At 25.8% G+C, this 16,548-nt stretch overlaps 3 protein-coding genes across 3 annotated transcripts; 1 reads left to right on the top strand and 2 right to left on the bottom strand.

The window, feature by feature from the left end:
* Nucleotides 1-116: 116 nt before the first annotated feature.
* LOC126900354 (alcohol dehydrogenase class-3) lies at nucleotides 117-2,084 on the bottom strand. The gene is made up of 8 exons (XM_050676011.1): nucleotides 1,884-2,084; nucleotides 1,571-1,814; nucleotides 1,281-1,501; nucleotides 948-1,164; nucleotides 743-873; nucleotides 544-679; nucleotides 334-472; nucleotides 117-275 (listed from the first exon to the last, which is right to left on the bottom strand). The coding sequence occupies exons 1-8, from the start codon at nucleotides 1,902-1,904 to the stop codon at nucleotides 251-253; spliced, it is 1,134 nt and encodes a 377-aa protein (XP_050531968.1). The 5' UTR covers nucleotides 1,905-2,084; the 3' UTR covers nucleotides 117-250.
* A 414-nt stretch (nucleotides 2,085-2,498) lies between these two features.
* LOC126900356 (bolA-like protein DDB_G0274169) lies at nucleotides 2,499-3,378 on the bottom strand. The gene is made up of 2 exons (XM_050676013.1): nucleotides 2,846-3,378; nucleotides 2,499-2,780 (listed from the first exon to the last, which is right to left on the bottom strand). Exons 1-2 carry the CDS (start codon nucleotides 3,023-3,025, stop codon nucleotides 2,637-2,639), a joined length of 324 nt encoding a protein of 107 aa, XP_050531970.1. The 5' UTR covers nucleotides 3,026-3,378; the 3' UTR covers nucleotides 2,499-2,636.
* Nucleotides 3,379-3,851: 473 nt separating this feature from the next.
* LOC126900353 (zinc finger CCHC domain-containing protein 7) lies at nucleotides 3,852-7,336 on the top strand. Its single transcript, XM_050676010.1, has 4 exons — nucleotides 3,852-4,815; nucleotides 4,889-5,100; nucleotides 6,261-6,398; nucleotides 6,569-7,336. The coding sequence occupies exons 1-4, from the start codon at nucleotides 4,098-4,100 to the stop codon at nucleotides 6,902-6,904; spliced, it is 1,404 nt and encodes a 467-aa protein (XP_050531967.1). The 5' UTR covers nucleotides 3,852-4,097; the 3' UTR covers nucleotides 6,905-7,336.
* Nucleotides 7,337-16,548: the final 9,212 nt, after the last annotated feature.

Raw genomic sequence — 16,548 nt, 5'->3', positions numbered from 1 at the left:
TAATTAATGCATTTAATAAAAATTTTAATGAAAGTTTATTTTTAATTTAAATACATAAATGTATAATTGATTAAAATATAATGATAACAAAGTAAAAAAACATATATGTTTATAATATATAAACACTTGATATGCAATTTCTACCAAATTTTACCTATTTAAAAAATATTTTTGAATTTGAAATGTATATAAACTTTAATATTTGTTTAAAACATTGTATAATATCTACACAATTTCATTTATATTGGTTTTAATAATCAAGGACAGTCCGTATGCTAAAAATAAAAATAATGTTAAACATGGTTTTTTCATCTAAATGTTATTATAATTTACCTTTTTCCTGAGTGAAGTAGATTAAAGCCTTCATTTATTGATACAAACGGTAATTTATGACTAATAAATTCGTCCAATATAAGAGATTTGTCTAAATATTTAGAAACTAACTTCGGCACACTATTTTTACTTTTCCATCCTTGAAATAAAGTATTAATAGTTAAGTTAAATCCTTTAAAAAAGGAATATCTATAAAATATGAAGTTTTACCTCCAAAAGCTGTTCCTTTCCAAGTTCTTCCAGTAACTAATTGAAAAGGTCGAGTAGAAATTTCTTGACCTGCTCCTGCAACTCCTATTATAATTGATACGCCCCATCCTTTATGACAAGCTTCTAAAGCAGCTCTCTAATGAAATACATTTCATTGTAAATCTTATGATAAATAATAAAGCAAACATAAGTATACTACCATAGTTTTAACATTTCCAATGCATTCAAATGTATAGTCAAGTCCTCCATCGGTCATTTCTATAAGGATTTCTTGAATAGGTTTATCGTATTTAGATGGATTTATAAATTCATCACAACCAAAATGTTTAGCTTAAATAAACTTATTTTGAGTTATACATATTTTTAAGGTTGATTTAATAATATATGTAAATTTGCATACTTACCTAATTCAAATTTGTTTTCATTTATATCAATACCAATAATTCGTTTAGCACCAGCAGCTTTACAACCCATTATTACAGCTAGGCCAACAGCACCTAAACCAAAAATTGCACACGTTGTCCCCGATTCTACATTAGCTGTGTTAAGGGCAGCTCCATAGCCAGTAGATACACCACATCCTAAAAGACAAATTCTATCAAAAGCTGCAGATGAATCTACCTATAAAAAGAGGTATTTTAAATAATCAACATTGTACGATTAATTATATTTTATTGTTGAGTAATACAATTTTTTTAGAGCTTTTCTTATAATAAACAAATTTTCACAACACATACTTTGCATAAAGAAATATCAGCGACAACAGTATATTCGCTGAAGGTAGAACATCCCATAAAATGATACAATGATTGTCCTTTACACATAAATCGTGATGTACCATCAGGCATTTTTCCTTGCCCTTGAGTTATTCTTATTTTACTACAAACGTTAGTTTTGGGAGACAAACAAAATTTACAATCTCCACATTGGGGAATATATAATGGAATTACATGATCACCTATTAATATATAATTATATCATACATATATTATAACATTCATGCTTCAAAAATAGTTAATGTTATTACCAGGCATAAATTCTTTTACATTTGGTCCAACGCTCTCAACAATACCAGCTCCTTCGTGACCCAATATGCAAGGAAAAGATCCTTCAGGATCTAAACCATCTAATGTATAAGCATCAGTGTGGCATATTGCAGTGGAAATTATTTTTATTCTGACTTCATTTTCTTTTGGTGGGGCTACTTCAATGTTCTCAATCAATAACGGTTTTTTCGGTTCCCAAGCAACAGCTGCCTTGCAATGAATAACCTAAATTTATAAATATTTTATGTACTTATATGAATTACACTTACTTTAAGTAAATAATTTTAATTTTACTTTTCCTGTAGTGTCGGCCATGATGAAAATTAAAAAAAAAAACGTGGAACTTGGAAAAAAATTTAAAAAAGATAAAATATTAACTAATAATATGGTAATTAAATCAATAAGCGCTTATAGCATTCAAGTAGCAATTAAACTGAGAAAAAGCATTCATTGGTGCTCGCTCAGTACATTTATTTATACTTCTTATCAAATAAAATTAAGGTGATTATCAAATATCATTGAATCATACACATAAAATACATTTATATGTCTATGCATTGAACAGTATATACAAAAAATAACTTACAGGCTGGCATTGATTAGTTTATGCAATTAATCGTCAGTTAATTACATTTACAATATTTTATGTGAAGTATGTTGAAAAATTATAAATAACATGAAAATGGCAACTGTTACTTTTTGATTCATTGATCCTTTGTCATAATTGTAATTACAAGTCACAATTATCTTTTTTAGCATTTTTGTGTTGATAATTATCAGAATTTAATCAATTTACTTAAGAGTTGTTAAATAGCTAATTATAGTTAAAATAGCTTAATTAATAGTTTTAAACAAGTTACACTAGCAGAATAAATGAAAAGTATATAAATTCACAATTTATAACACAAATTCAAGATTTACAAAGCAAGTAGCTATTTATTATCACAATTAAACAATATAAACCATTTCATTTTAGATATAATAACAAGTATACATATATAGGAAACTAATTATTATAAATTTAGGTTGTTGATTAAAATAATACATTTATTTTCCAAAACCTCCTCGACAATTAGGACTAGGCTCGACTGATTCATTTGTCCATTGGCCAGGTGCTTTAGCAACTATAGATAGGGCATGTACACCAGATTTTAGCTCATTAGCTAAAATATCATTAACTAACCGATGTCTCTATTAAAAAAATTAAAATTTAATGATTAATAATTTTACTTAATAACCTACAGAAATAAATATACCTTTATTAATGACATACCCTCGAATTCTTCAGATACTACAACAACTTTAAAATGAGTTTCAGCATCTTTTGGAACATTATGCATATAAGATTCATTAATAAGTTGTAAAACTTGAGGTTTAAGACGATCCTGTAATTTCATTCGCATACAGTTTTCAACACACTTGGTAGCAGCGGACATAGCGATTAAAACTTTAATCTATACACGTTGTAAAATTAAGCAACAAACAATAATTCATAAACAACAAATTATTTTATTTTGACTTTTTAATATTTATTTAGATATGCAATATTAGATAACATTAAAAATTTAACTAAAATTTAACAAGTCAAAAGATTTAGAGTAAGCTAGTTTAAGTGATTGGCAGTCCTCTACAATAATAAAAAAGTCACGAGCAAAACAAAAATGTTTAAAAATCTTTTGTTGTTTCAACCACAAATATGGATAATAAACAGCAATCTAGTAAAGTATTTATATTTGTGGCTTTAACCTGATATCTATTATCACATTATCATTTGGTGTAGTATAAAAAACAGAATATTTATAAAAAATATAATTGCAACTTGTGATATTTTCTTTATCTTATGCAAAATTTAAATACAAATTATAAATGTTTATTAGGAAATTTGTCAAAATTTAGTGCTAGATAGTGATAGAGTATAATAAGCCATAAGATACAGTTAATTACATTCAAATATAAAATAATTATATTTATTTTTAATTAAAATTGTATAGCAAATTATTCGATTAATTGTATATATATATATATATTATTTTAATTTTTTAAATTTTATTGTAAAACAACTCAAGAGTTAATTCTTATAAAATAATTTATGATCTTTATTTTTTCTAATTTAGTTTGAAATTCTTAATAATATTCAATGCCGTATTTGCAACAATAAAGTGGTTAACCTGTTGTATATAACCTTAATTTAAAGATTATCTTATTATCAATACAATAATAACTAACGTTTATCATCTTGAATTAGCATATTGTAATGTTGAATCAGTACTAACTTTTTTTCTTCTTATACTTTCTAAAACTCTATAGTATTTTCAATGTAATATATTAAATAATTTTTTGTTAAAATCGTACTCATTTTTCGATTTTTTGTAAACCTAGATTGAAAATTTGCCTACGTGTTGAATGTAGATTTTATTCAGTGATTGTATTTTTTATTAAACTTTTAAATTTTTTTTGATGATATTAATTTTGTGATAAATCAATTTTGTCAATGAAACATAATGGAATATGGATTCCGGTTTATTTGATGAGCATAGTGATTATTCTAGTGATATATCTGAAACACAATCTGAATTTGAAGCTCGCATCTACAGTGTTATCCATTATAATGATTTCTCAGGTACGACTGAAGAGCCATTTTATGATCCAAAATATGGTGTAGAATTTAATGCTGCTGGTGAAGTCGTAGTATATCTGAAAGATATTAAGGAGAATAAAAGTGATTTTAATGATGATCTAAATGAAATCGCTCACCATAAGGTAATACCTACAATAGTTTTAGATGATGAAGATAAAAATGATTACACTATAAATAGCACTTACAATTCTAATTATATCGAAGAAGAATTTGCTGAAACACATTTAAAAAAAAAGAAGAAAAAAAAAAATAAAAAGATTAAAGAAGGTAGTATTCAGGAATACATTGAATTTGTTAAAAATAATAATGTTTTAAAAGAATACAGGGAAAAAAGTGGAATAGATATTATAAAGAGTAATAATAATAATAGTAGTAAAATGGCTTTAAATGTAGCTTGTAAAAATGAAAGAGCTTTGCCTATGACAAAAAGTGAAGTTTTAAAACAATATCGCATAGGTAAATCAAATGAGGACAGTACATGGTATAGATGTCCTAAGACATGGACTACAGATATGATAAAATTCTACACAAAAATACAAAAATCAAAACGTAATTTTGATTGTGCCGAAGAATTAAAAAAAATTAGAGGTAATTTTTAGTTAATATTTGTTTTTTTATTTTTTTATTGATTTTAAATTATCAGTTTTCATTATTTATATAGAAACTCAAGGTTCAAATCCACTTGATTGGACATTAGACCCTAGTGATCTATATAAATCTAACTTAAATACACCAAAGATTAAGTGTAATTATTGTCGACAATATGGTCATACAGTCTATTACTGTAAAGAGCAGAATAAACCTGAAGTTTGTATTATGTGTGGAATGGAAGGACATAACTTTCATAATTGTGATAAAAAAATATGTTTTACTGTAAGTTAAAAAAATATTTAAAAAATTTTCTCTCTTTATGTATTTTTTATATTTGATTGTCATTATTTTATAACATGATAATATTTTAAGATGTATTATTTAAAATATTAAAATAAAATACACAGGTACGTTTTAAGTAGAAATTAATTTTTTGAATGTTAGATTAATTCAAAGAAAATCGTCTTTATTCAAATTGCTAGTAATCAGAAAGTTAGAATGTATTTAAAGAATAAAAATAAATAAATTAGATTAGATCAGGCATATTTAAATTAAAATAATTGTAAAAAAATAATAATTACATTGAATCTATTAATTTTTTTATTGTTTTCCTCAATATTAAAATATTTTTGAAAATATTAAATTTTTTATCAATTTGAGATGATGAGGATTTTTTAAAAATAGTTTTATATGCTGTATTAAGAAGCCAAATGAGCGTTAGAAAAGTATAGGGAAAAAAAGAAAAAGCTGTGTATAATATTTATAGATTTGGAGAAAAGGTATGATAGAGTACCGAGAGAGGTTTTGATGTGAATAGGAGTTCCAAAAAGGTACATTAATTGAATAGAGGATATATATGATGGTGCTTGTACCAGGGTAAAAAGTGTGGGTGTACAATGGTTTAGCATTATGCTCTTACTTCTTTTTTATAGTAATAATGAAATTACAAGAGAAATACATGGAGAGGTACTGTTGTTCACTGACAATATAGGGTTAATAGGAGAAGGCTAGAGGTGTGAAGATCAGCTCTTGAAGAAAAGAGATCAAAAATAATTAGGAGTAAAACAGAATATATATAGAGTACGAGTTTGACAAAAGAGAACATGAGGTAGGTAAAAAGAGGAGATTAGTGAAAATAAGTAAGGACGTGATAGGAGAGATGGAAAATTTAAAGTATTTAAGATCAGTTGTGCAAAAGAATGGTTGTATTGATGAGAATGTAAGACACATTATTAAGTGTGGATGGTTGAAATGGAGAGAAGCGTCTGGTATATTGTGCGATATGAGAATTTTAACGAGGTTGAAAAGTAAGTTCTATAAGATTGTAGTGAGACCAGCTATGATGAATGGTTCAGATTGTTTGGTGATTGACAAGTTTTATATGCTATATTTTGAATTAATATTATTTTAGGTAATATTTAATTTAATATATTTTTTTTTAGTGTGGAAAACATCAAAATAAATTTACCAACAATTGCAATAGATGTTTATCAATGAGTAGAATTAAATGTAATACCTGCAATGATTATGGTCATGACTCTAAATACTGTACAGAATCGTGGAGACAATATCATAATATAGTGAGTTAAAAATAGGTTTATTTATTTGTTTATATGTGTTTAAAGCACAATATTTTTTATTAACACTCATAACTTTTTTAAAATATTTATACAAGATTTTAGTTTGAATTTTTGTACAATTACTATATTAATTTAGATAAGTAGTTATATTATGAATATTGTTATTTTAGATTTCTACCGAGATAGAACCATGTGACATAGAATTTGCTCAATCTTCTTCTAACTATCAGTCTGAGTTTTTGAATTCATCAAATGCAAAGACAAATATATCATTGACCTCTATGAGTGATACTTATAAAACAAGTTTATGTGTCTCAAACCATGAAAGTAAAAAAGCTAAAAGGAATAAACGCTATAAAGCTAGAAGAAAAAGAAACAGTCAAAATAATAATTCATTTGTACAAAATAATGATTCTGTTGCTATTAATGTTAACATTCAAGACACAACATTGAAACGAACATTAAAAAAAACAAGTTTTTTGAAAAAAAAAAAAATGAAATACTAATTGATAATTTGGCAAAACTTTTTACTCTATATTAATAATTAATGACAAATATAAACTTTGAAATGACTCAACTTAAATTTCATATATAAAAATAAAATTGATTACTACAAAAGGTAAAAATTAAATTAAATAATGTAGTTATAGTTTTATCAAATGCCTTTAAATTTCAGTAAACAATTTTTTATTTATATTTTGAATACATAAACAGATGATTATAAAAGTTTCTCGTAGATTGCTATCCAATTTTTTTGAAGTTTTAAACACGTATATCTCAATGTATAAAATCTTTATTTTTTCATAATAATTGATGGTTTAACAGATTATTTGTATTAGTTATATATTGATTATTCCCAATCATATTGACATTGTTTTCCCTCATTAAATATGTTACATTATTTTCTTAGATAATAAAATTGGTTGATTATAATGAAGTATTTTTAAAAAAATTTTGATGATATATTTGTCTTGTATGAAAAACATTAAATATTAGAATAAATGTTTAAATCAATAAGTATTGTGAGAGTGATAAAATACCCCTCTTTTATCATTTAATTTCTGTTAATAATTAAAAAAAATAAAATTTACAGTTGTATTATTTTTTTTATGTTTAACGTCCTCTAAAGTTATAGTTTGTACTAAAAAAGATACGAAAACCTTCTTAGACCAGTACAATGGAATCATACTCTGGTGCCTATGCATTGAAGCATAATAAATTTCTGACTGAGCTAGGTATTAATTCATGAATAATAGATAAAAATTCAAGATTAGATTAACTTAATAAATTATACTGGGTAATTCATTCTTAATTTTAATTATTTTTAAAATTCATATTTATCATTTTTTCAATAGTACTTTCATTATGAGCGAGACAATGTGATTATTATTTCTAGCCTAAATTTCATCTTAAGAAACAGGGACATATAGTTATTTGAGATCTCGGAATACCTTAACATTTTGATAAAGATAATAATTTCTAAATATAATAATTTTTATAATGCTAAACCAGTCATGTATCTGGGTGGAAGGTCCTCCAGTATCATATTTAGGAGTTGCATCCTCGGGTAGCATTTTAAGAATATGTAAATTATATTACTTCCACTAGCAATAAAATCTTAAATACGCCTTTGGATTCTCTTTACTTAAATTTTATTTGTATAAAGTATTTTTTAATTTCGATCATTGTCTGTTATACAGGGTTTTCAATAATTAGGGAAACTTGTAAATATTTATGAATAATTTAAACTACTTTCCTTTTTTTTTTTGAAGCACTATAATTAGTACCACTTTTCTGTGTTAAGTACTATAGACTGTTAATTTTAAGAATATGTATTCTTAATTAAATTGAATACTCCAAAAAAAATTCACTACAAAAACTAATATATATATATATAATTAAAGGCTTGGTACAGTCGATAACTTCAAAAATTAAGAACTACTTACTGTCATATTCTGTATTTTGATAAATTCTAAGCTTCATAGCCTGACCTTGTTTTATTTTTTAAGTTAGACCAAATGAATTAAAAAACCACTTAAAATTTCTTATGGAGCTATTATTGTAACAATATTCATCTTAACTTTTACTATTAAAACAATTAAGTATAACATATTATAAGGATATCTGAGATGTCAATTATTTTTCATATTTAGCTTTAGCGTCATTTTTTAAAAAATGTACTCTAATTCCCATTCTAAAGTTAAAAAAAGAAAGTATTCACATTGCCATTCTTAACAAATTTGGAATGCATTACGAAAACTTTTTGTTTATTAAAAAGTGGTCTCATAAAATGGTTCTTTTTTTTTATAAAAATATTAAATCATAAAAATGTAGTTAATAGATAAGTACAAAATCTATTTTTATGGTTACAATTGTACAAATGCCTTAAGGTCGCAGACTGATCAACACTAAAATTTATCACATTTTTTTAAAAAGATGTCTAATTTTTGGAATTTTATTTGGAATAAAAAGCTTATATTCACTTTACATAAAATAATGTTTTAATTTGCATTCACTATTACTCAGGCACGTAGCCAGAAAATGTTTATTGAAGGGGCCAACAATTTTGGGCCCTTGTATCATTTTCCATAATTTGTTTCCCATGAAAAGCTTGTGGGGGGGCTCCTTCCACTCTTCCTTTGACAGTATCCCATTCTATGAATCTTAGAAGTTCGAAATTTGTGTTTATTTTTAAAAAATTGTGGATTATTCCAAAAATTACATGATCTGCAATTTCCTTATTAATATCCTGATTAAGATAAAATATGTCGAATGAAAAAGGGATTATTAAAAAATATTATTTCTCATAAAACAATTTTGTTGATCCATACATTCAAAAAGTTATAGCATTATAAAGTTAAAAATGTAAAATACAAAATCGAGAATTTTTACACAAAAATAGCATTTGGTAGCCATTTTCACCGTGAAGACAAAATAAAGTCCGAAATTTTTTTTAAATAAAAAAGTACATTACATTAGCTTTAATTTAAGATATAGATAAAAGTGTCAGACTTTCCGGAACATTTTAAAAATTTAAGTGGAAAAAGTTAATTTTTTGTGAAAAAGTTGTCATTTTAAATCCCCCCGTGGGCAGGTAAAGGGTCAGATTTATAAAAAAAATATATCAAATGAAAAGTAACGATATCATGCATCTATATAAAAAAGTTATGCCAATTTTTGAGGGTAATGTATTCGACTAGATTCGATTTGTGATATTTTGACGTATCATTGAAAGAAATCGATTCGGTGAGATCGAGAAAAAGTGGTAACAGACACAAAAAAGAAAACACATCATAGTAAAACTAATACCTTCTCAGCTTCGCATCGAAGCTAATCAAATAATGATGTGAACATAAGCTGATTTAATTTTTCAACTTTTAAGCTACTAAGAAAAAATAATTTATACCTAAATACTAATAACAAATAAGTTATAAAATTTTTTTAAATAAATATAAATTATAAACAATATAAAATTTATTTTATTTAAAATTAAAAACAATTCCTGCCTTTTTTAGTCATATTTTTATTAGTATTATTTAGAGCACGCAAATAACAAATTAACAAAAACAAATAAATTACCTATTGTAACTACTAAATTATAAAAAAAGAAACAAATTAAAGATAAGATTTATCAAAACATTTTTCATAGAGTATACTATATCGAATTTTGTAATCAACTAGATTCTAATCAATGCAGATACTGGTAGTTTGTTATCATTTGTTGAACCAGAGTTAAAAAAAATTTACCTACAACCACGTTTGGAGTAAATGCTCTTCCAAATATGTGACGCGACGTGAGAAACCGACCCTTAGGGTGAAAGAGGTCAAAAATGAGATTTTTATAGATTTGTATAGAAAATAATACGAGGAATCTAATGGCGCAGACCGCAAGTCAATCCGAGTAAAACTCATGAAGTTATAACACTTTATAGTTAAGGAAAACCAAAAACAACTTTCCGAGAAAAACGCAAAAAACGTTGAAAGTATTAAAATTTGTTTTTTACTTTTAAGATTTTTGCTGATAGATGAAAAATTGATGCTATTAGAAGTAAAATTTTACAATAAATACAATGGCGTGGGTTTCAGGTCTATATCTTGACATCCAAAAAAGTTATTTGCCTATGAAAGATGATCATATGTATAGAAAGATACTGAAATACATGATTTAATTTTATTATAATGAAAACAATTTTTTACACAAAAGACATTGCCAAAGCAGACTTGGGGTGACAATATTTCACAATATTATCTTTTAAATATTTATACCGTACAGGTGAAATTCCTTGAGGAAAAATTTCTTTAGGCCAACTTCGAAATAAAAATTTTTTCCCTGGTGAAATGCTGACAATTTGAATTCGTATTCCTACATCATCGAGCGATGTTTGGCACAGAACTGTGCCTGGGTATTTTTTATCGAAAGTAAAGTGATAATACTTTCTAATTTTTGGAACTCTTTTCCAATTTTTTTTCACAAAAAAAGTATTCCAATCGAATACATTGATTAATAATCTTCCATCTTCAGTGCCAGTGACTATTGGTATGTTAACTCCTGACTCTAAAGTTGATTGTTGAATTACCCGGGAAACATCATTAAGATTATGGGTCGCAATACGCCCAAAATTAATAAATCAAGGCGATTTCCTCCATCATCATAAAAATCTATTTCAGCGCATTCCATTCGATAAGTAGACAACTCTTGGAATGAAAACATATTTGAACAATTATCTTTACAGCACTTATCGTTCAGAAACTTTTTAATTTTTTCGTCTTCCGGCATTATTGATTCTGCGTAATCTAAATGCTCCAGTCCCGGTGCTGGAACCTGACCAAAAATGAATATCAGGTTATGAAAATAACTAATGAAAAAGTACACGCTTGTTATGTAAAAGCTTACAAACCCATAACACAGTTTCATTTTCATCATCAGTATTATCATCATCACTTATGTTAAATTCTACATCTGATGATGATCCTAGACTCGATTCATCTTGAGATGATGAAATATAATCATTTGAAATGAAATAAGTCTGGTAAACATTTTGAATTTCTTCCGCCTCCAATTGCAAAGTGCACTCGTTTAACTCCATTTTCGCCCAAACACGATGGTTTTAAACGCAATATTATTTGAAAAAATCAGTAGGTTACTAAATATAAACCGCTTCGAATACTCGTTGGCAATGATTTAACACAAAAACAATATCGCCACGTTTGATCAACAACTAAACCGAACCGCGTTGATCCCTTCCGGTAGATAAGGAAAACAGCGATAATTACGGTGAACAGACCTTACTACTATAACTCGATTATTTTCCTACTATAGAGCCAAATAACAACAAAACAAGCTTGTAAGGCTACTCAAAATGTTCTTTTGGCATCATAGAACACATTTCCAGCAAAAAGTAATTTTTGACAAAAATGTATTTTTTCACCTAAAATTACGTTTTTCTCGAAAACTTGTTTTTCACCCTAAGGGTCGGTTTCTCACGTCTAGAACGTTATCTATATCAAATAACGTTTTCTATGAATGTAAAAATGACAATACAGCTATAATAGTAACTGCATTACTCAATAGTAATCACAAATTAATAATAATTTCAATGTAAAGAAGGCCTAGAACGTTTTTGATAATTCGTAAAAATAATTAAATTTTAAATTTGGGGGGGCCGGCCCTGGGTCACATTAAATCTAAGGGGGGCCAGGCCCACCCATGTCTACGCGCCTGCTACTACTTAAAAATAAAGTGATTAAATGAATGAATTGATATAAACACATTCTTTTCAAACATTGCATTACGCATTACAGTTTATTTTCATACTATTTTGTTAGTATAAGCCCAAGAGATTGTTAATTATTTTATTAAAAGTTTAGGTTTATAAAATATTATTTATTTTAATTTGAATATATGAGCTTATTTAAAAACAAACTGGGAAAATAGTTTCAAAGCAACTTATGTAAATAATTTCTTGTTCAATAAAATAATAAATGTTTACAGTTAGTTTTGATTTATAATAACCAAGATTGAGTAATTATGTAAGTAATACATTAAAAAGTTTCTAAAAAGAGTATTTCATAAACATTAATTTTTGTCTTAAAATGTTTAAAAATAAAAATAAATTCGGCATACACGTATTTATACTTTTATACTATCATTATATTTTATATATTTAAATATACCCAAAACTATAACTAAATGTTCCATTTAAAATTCAAATGTTCATATTAGAGAAAAACTATTTTTTGTATTCTTAGTGAAGATATGTAATTATAACATTATTCAATAATTTAATTCTAGTTATATTTTGAATTTGTCAAAGTTTTGTTTTCTATTTGTATAAAATCTTTCATTATATAACGTTTTTATTTTTACAAAAACTGGCTAAAATGACTGACTAAAAGTATTATGCGCTTATTTTGTACACGATAAAATAATAGTGACAAAAACTTTGCAAAATGTGAGCAGTAAACCTATTGAAATTGGTGATTACTATGCAATCACTTACAATAATATGCTTAAAATTAATTTTAAATTAACTAAGCTGACTGTAAAAAATAGCTTACGATTTCCTGGTATAGTTTTTAAAAACGTTTGCATTCGCCTGATATGAATTTACGTTGATTAATCTATGCTCCAATGATTTATTTAAATCGAACTAAATAGTCAGGTAGTTAATTTCGTATATTGTTAGACACATTCACGAATTTAAATAATTAAAAAATTTTTGTTGACTATTCAAATCTAGTTATTTGCTACCATTCTATCAGAATATTTTCAAATGGTTTTGGTTAACAACTTGCGCACTACTTAAATGATTCGGTTAGTTCAGAAATCCGTCAAACACCAAAACAAAAATCTTTACTTATGTTCGATTACTTATTTCTTTCTATAAGGCTTTGATACTTAATGGGTTACTATTTGTATCAATTTCAAGAAAAAATAAATAAAAAATTGTTCATATATGAAAATTGTTGTTTAAACTCTCGCTTTCGGTATTAATATAGACTATTTTTTTTTGAATATTCATGTGCAAGTGCACATGTATATAGAAAACATATAAGTTTTCCTAAATATAAGTTTAAATTTAAATTATGAATTTGTCAACTAAGTAAGCAGCATATTACATGATGATTGGTACATAGAAGCCGGAAAACAGCATAATATGCCTTTTGGATATATTTTATTATATTATGATAACGTGACTATGCACCCAGCCACTTGTAAGTGTTATTATACAAACTGGTGGTATACTAACAGGCGTTAACCAGCAGCAGAGCATTACGCCATAAGCGTAATGTTTTAAGATGCAGTTTTGGGTAAAAGTAAAAATTGTAGTACCAGGGACTCATAAGAATTATCGATAAGTAACAGCATTATATGGATTACCATATTGAACATTATGATGGCCACTTGACAATCGCTAACGAGACGCTAGACATCTTTTTGAGACACTCGGGGACACCTCTTCATTAATCCTCATAAATTCCTGGTACTAGATTTGATATTTATTGCAAAATACCGATGCCGGTGTAAAATAATCATAGGAAACTCGTTGTAGGATGCCTTATGAATCCCTGGTACGAAAATGTAATCTTACAAATGTTTAATAAAGAGATATAAAATTTTAAAATTTATTAAAATACGCGTCAAGCGTTTGTCTATTTGTCGATTTCTAGGGAAGAAAATCGAGATAATGAAAATAATTACATGTAAAATACATTTAAAAAAAAGTAGTAATCAATTTGTTTATGCAAAATTCAACAATTAAAAATCCATTGCCACGTCACTTTGAGAAACATATTTTTTAATTCCAGATTTTAATAGGCTGAATTTTTTCGTGTCTCGAAAGTAGTAGTGTTTATTTTGTCTGTAGGAAGATCTGAGTTTGCTAATTTGCTTTTATAAATTATCAATTTACTTTGTATACGAGACTAATTTATTCACTAAAAACTAACCTTTTAAGCCGTGTTAAAAGAATAGGTTTCTATAAAAAATAATAATAATAAAAACTTTATATGAATAGTGTACACTATTAAAACAAGGCAATTAAATTTTTTCAAATATTGAGATTTTAGTGACAAAATATTCGGTTTGTCATAATGCAAAGCCGTATTTAGGGAGTCATTTGGAAGGGCAATAGCCTTTTTAAATCCGTAAGGGCAAATTTAAAATTCAAACCACCTAATTGTCAATATTGGGTCGAAAAAAATTTTTTTTAATCTAATATTAATAATTATGATTTACATGATATATTATATTTTTCAATTCAGTTCGATGATAACTTGGAAAAAATTTGACTTGTGATGCAAAAAAATTTTGAATTTTTGTTTATCCATATTATTTTAAGAGCGAGTCTGAAAAAATTTGTGGGCACCAAAATTTTAAATACAGCTCTGTCACAATGTATCTAAGCGATCGAACTAATAGGGAACTTTGAGCTTCGTTAATTTTGTTTCAGATTATGAAACGGTATAATATTCAATATTACTGAGCAATTTATCATATTATCAATAATTAACAAATTAAAGAGCCACATGGTGTCTAGTTATTTCTTCCTAGTCTCAAGCGATTTGATGTTATAATATTTCATTATCTCATTATTTGTTAAATTTTCGAACCTCATTTTAAATAAATATTTTAATAAATTTTGTTCACAATTTTTAAGCTTTCGATTAAAAAACTCTGACTTAAATCCAAACTATTGAACAAAGTAATTGATTCTATTAATGATATATACAACATTTTTTAACATGATGGATCTAAAATTTTATTACAATTTCTTTTGACAAAATCTAAATTTCTTAACGCTGTATTTTAAATAACTTCAAGATAATAATTAAATGACAAATTACTTTATAGTCACATATCCGATCATCATTAAATTGCATAATTACGCTTTAATTATAGTGAAGTTTAATTAATAGTCATGTTTGCTAACTAATAATTAAAATCATTTATTAACCGAGAGCGAGTAAAAGCAATTTGTACATATTTATCAATATTGAGTTCAGGCTGGTTTTTCAAACATCAATTATCGAATGAATTCAGATTGAATTATATCATTACATCATCAATTTTAATTTCAGAAAATAATTTTAATCTTCAACAAATAATAAGTATTTGTAAAACATAAAAATTGAACTAACATCAGTAAAAAAAATTAAACAAAAGCGGCAACAAGTGATCCTTTGGGGGACACTTGAAGTCACATCAATTCAATTTGAGTTAATCCTTGCTAATTTACATATTGCTTCCTCTTTAACAAAGAAGACTCAACTAAGACAAAACTAGGTCTCTAATATTCATAACATTAAGCTTATCTAAAAGAATATAATAATATACCGCATCAAAAGTTTTACTCAAATCAGTATAGATCTACCACCAGATTTAACAAGTAGTAAACTAACAAATTAGGAACAATGGATTTAGACTTTCGAAAACCACAATAAGATGAATCAAACAAATTTCGAAATACAGGTAAAAGTTTTATTTTGATAAACTTTTTATATTTAGTTTTAATATAATTATCAAAGTATTATATTATTTTGATTACTTTGTTTTATTTTTTAACTTATTTATCTAAATTAAGATTTGTGTATTTTGATGCATAGTTAATAAAACATATTTTGTAATTTTTACATAATTTTTTTTTCTAGTAAAACAATTTGTATTCAAATAAGTATTTTGTTTGATTGTAAAATTTTTATTTTTAATGAGATATTTTTCCAGAAAAGTATAAATTACTTGATAATAAATGAAAAACATTAAGTAATTGAGAATACTACTCAATTGAAGAATTGAAAATCTCTGTGCATAAAACAAAATAATTCCATTTTTTAAATTTTTTGTGAGAGCTGAAAAAATAAAACATTTTTAACATGTGACCTATTATAAAATTTAAAAAAACGTTATGTTTCTCTAATTATACATTGTAACTACTTTTTTTTTAATTTTACGGTTCATAATTTAGAACCATTGAATATACTTGAAAAAATAATGGAGTTATCTTGTTTCCGTACAGAGCCTTTCAATTGAAGAATATTAATCCCTCTTAAAATTACATTATGAATTCAAAATGTTAACAATGTTCTGTGTTTTAAAATTTATTAAAATATATTGTAACAAGTTTATGTTATCTTAAAAGTATACTACTAT

Source organism: Daktulosphaira vitifoliae, unplaced genomic scaffold (assembly GCF_025091365.1).
Source record: "Daktulosphaira vitifoliae isolate Bord-2020 unplaced genomic scaffold, ASM2509136v1 Scaffold_3, whole genome shotgun sequence".
NCBI classification, from domain to species: Eukaryota; Metazoa; Arthropoda; class Insecta; order Hemiptera; family Phylloxeridae; genus Daktulosphaira; species Daktulosphaira vitifoliae.
Note: the sequence above shows the minus strand (reverse complement) of the source record. Positions and strands in the feature narration are given on the sequence as shown.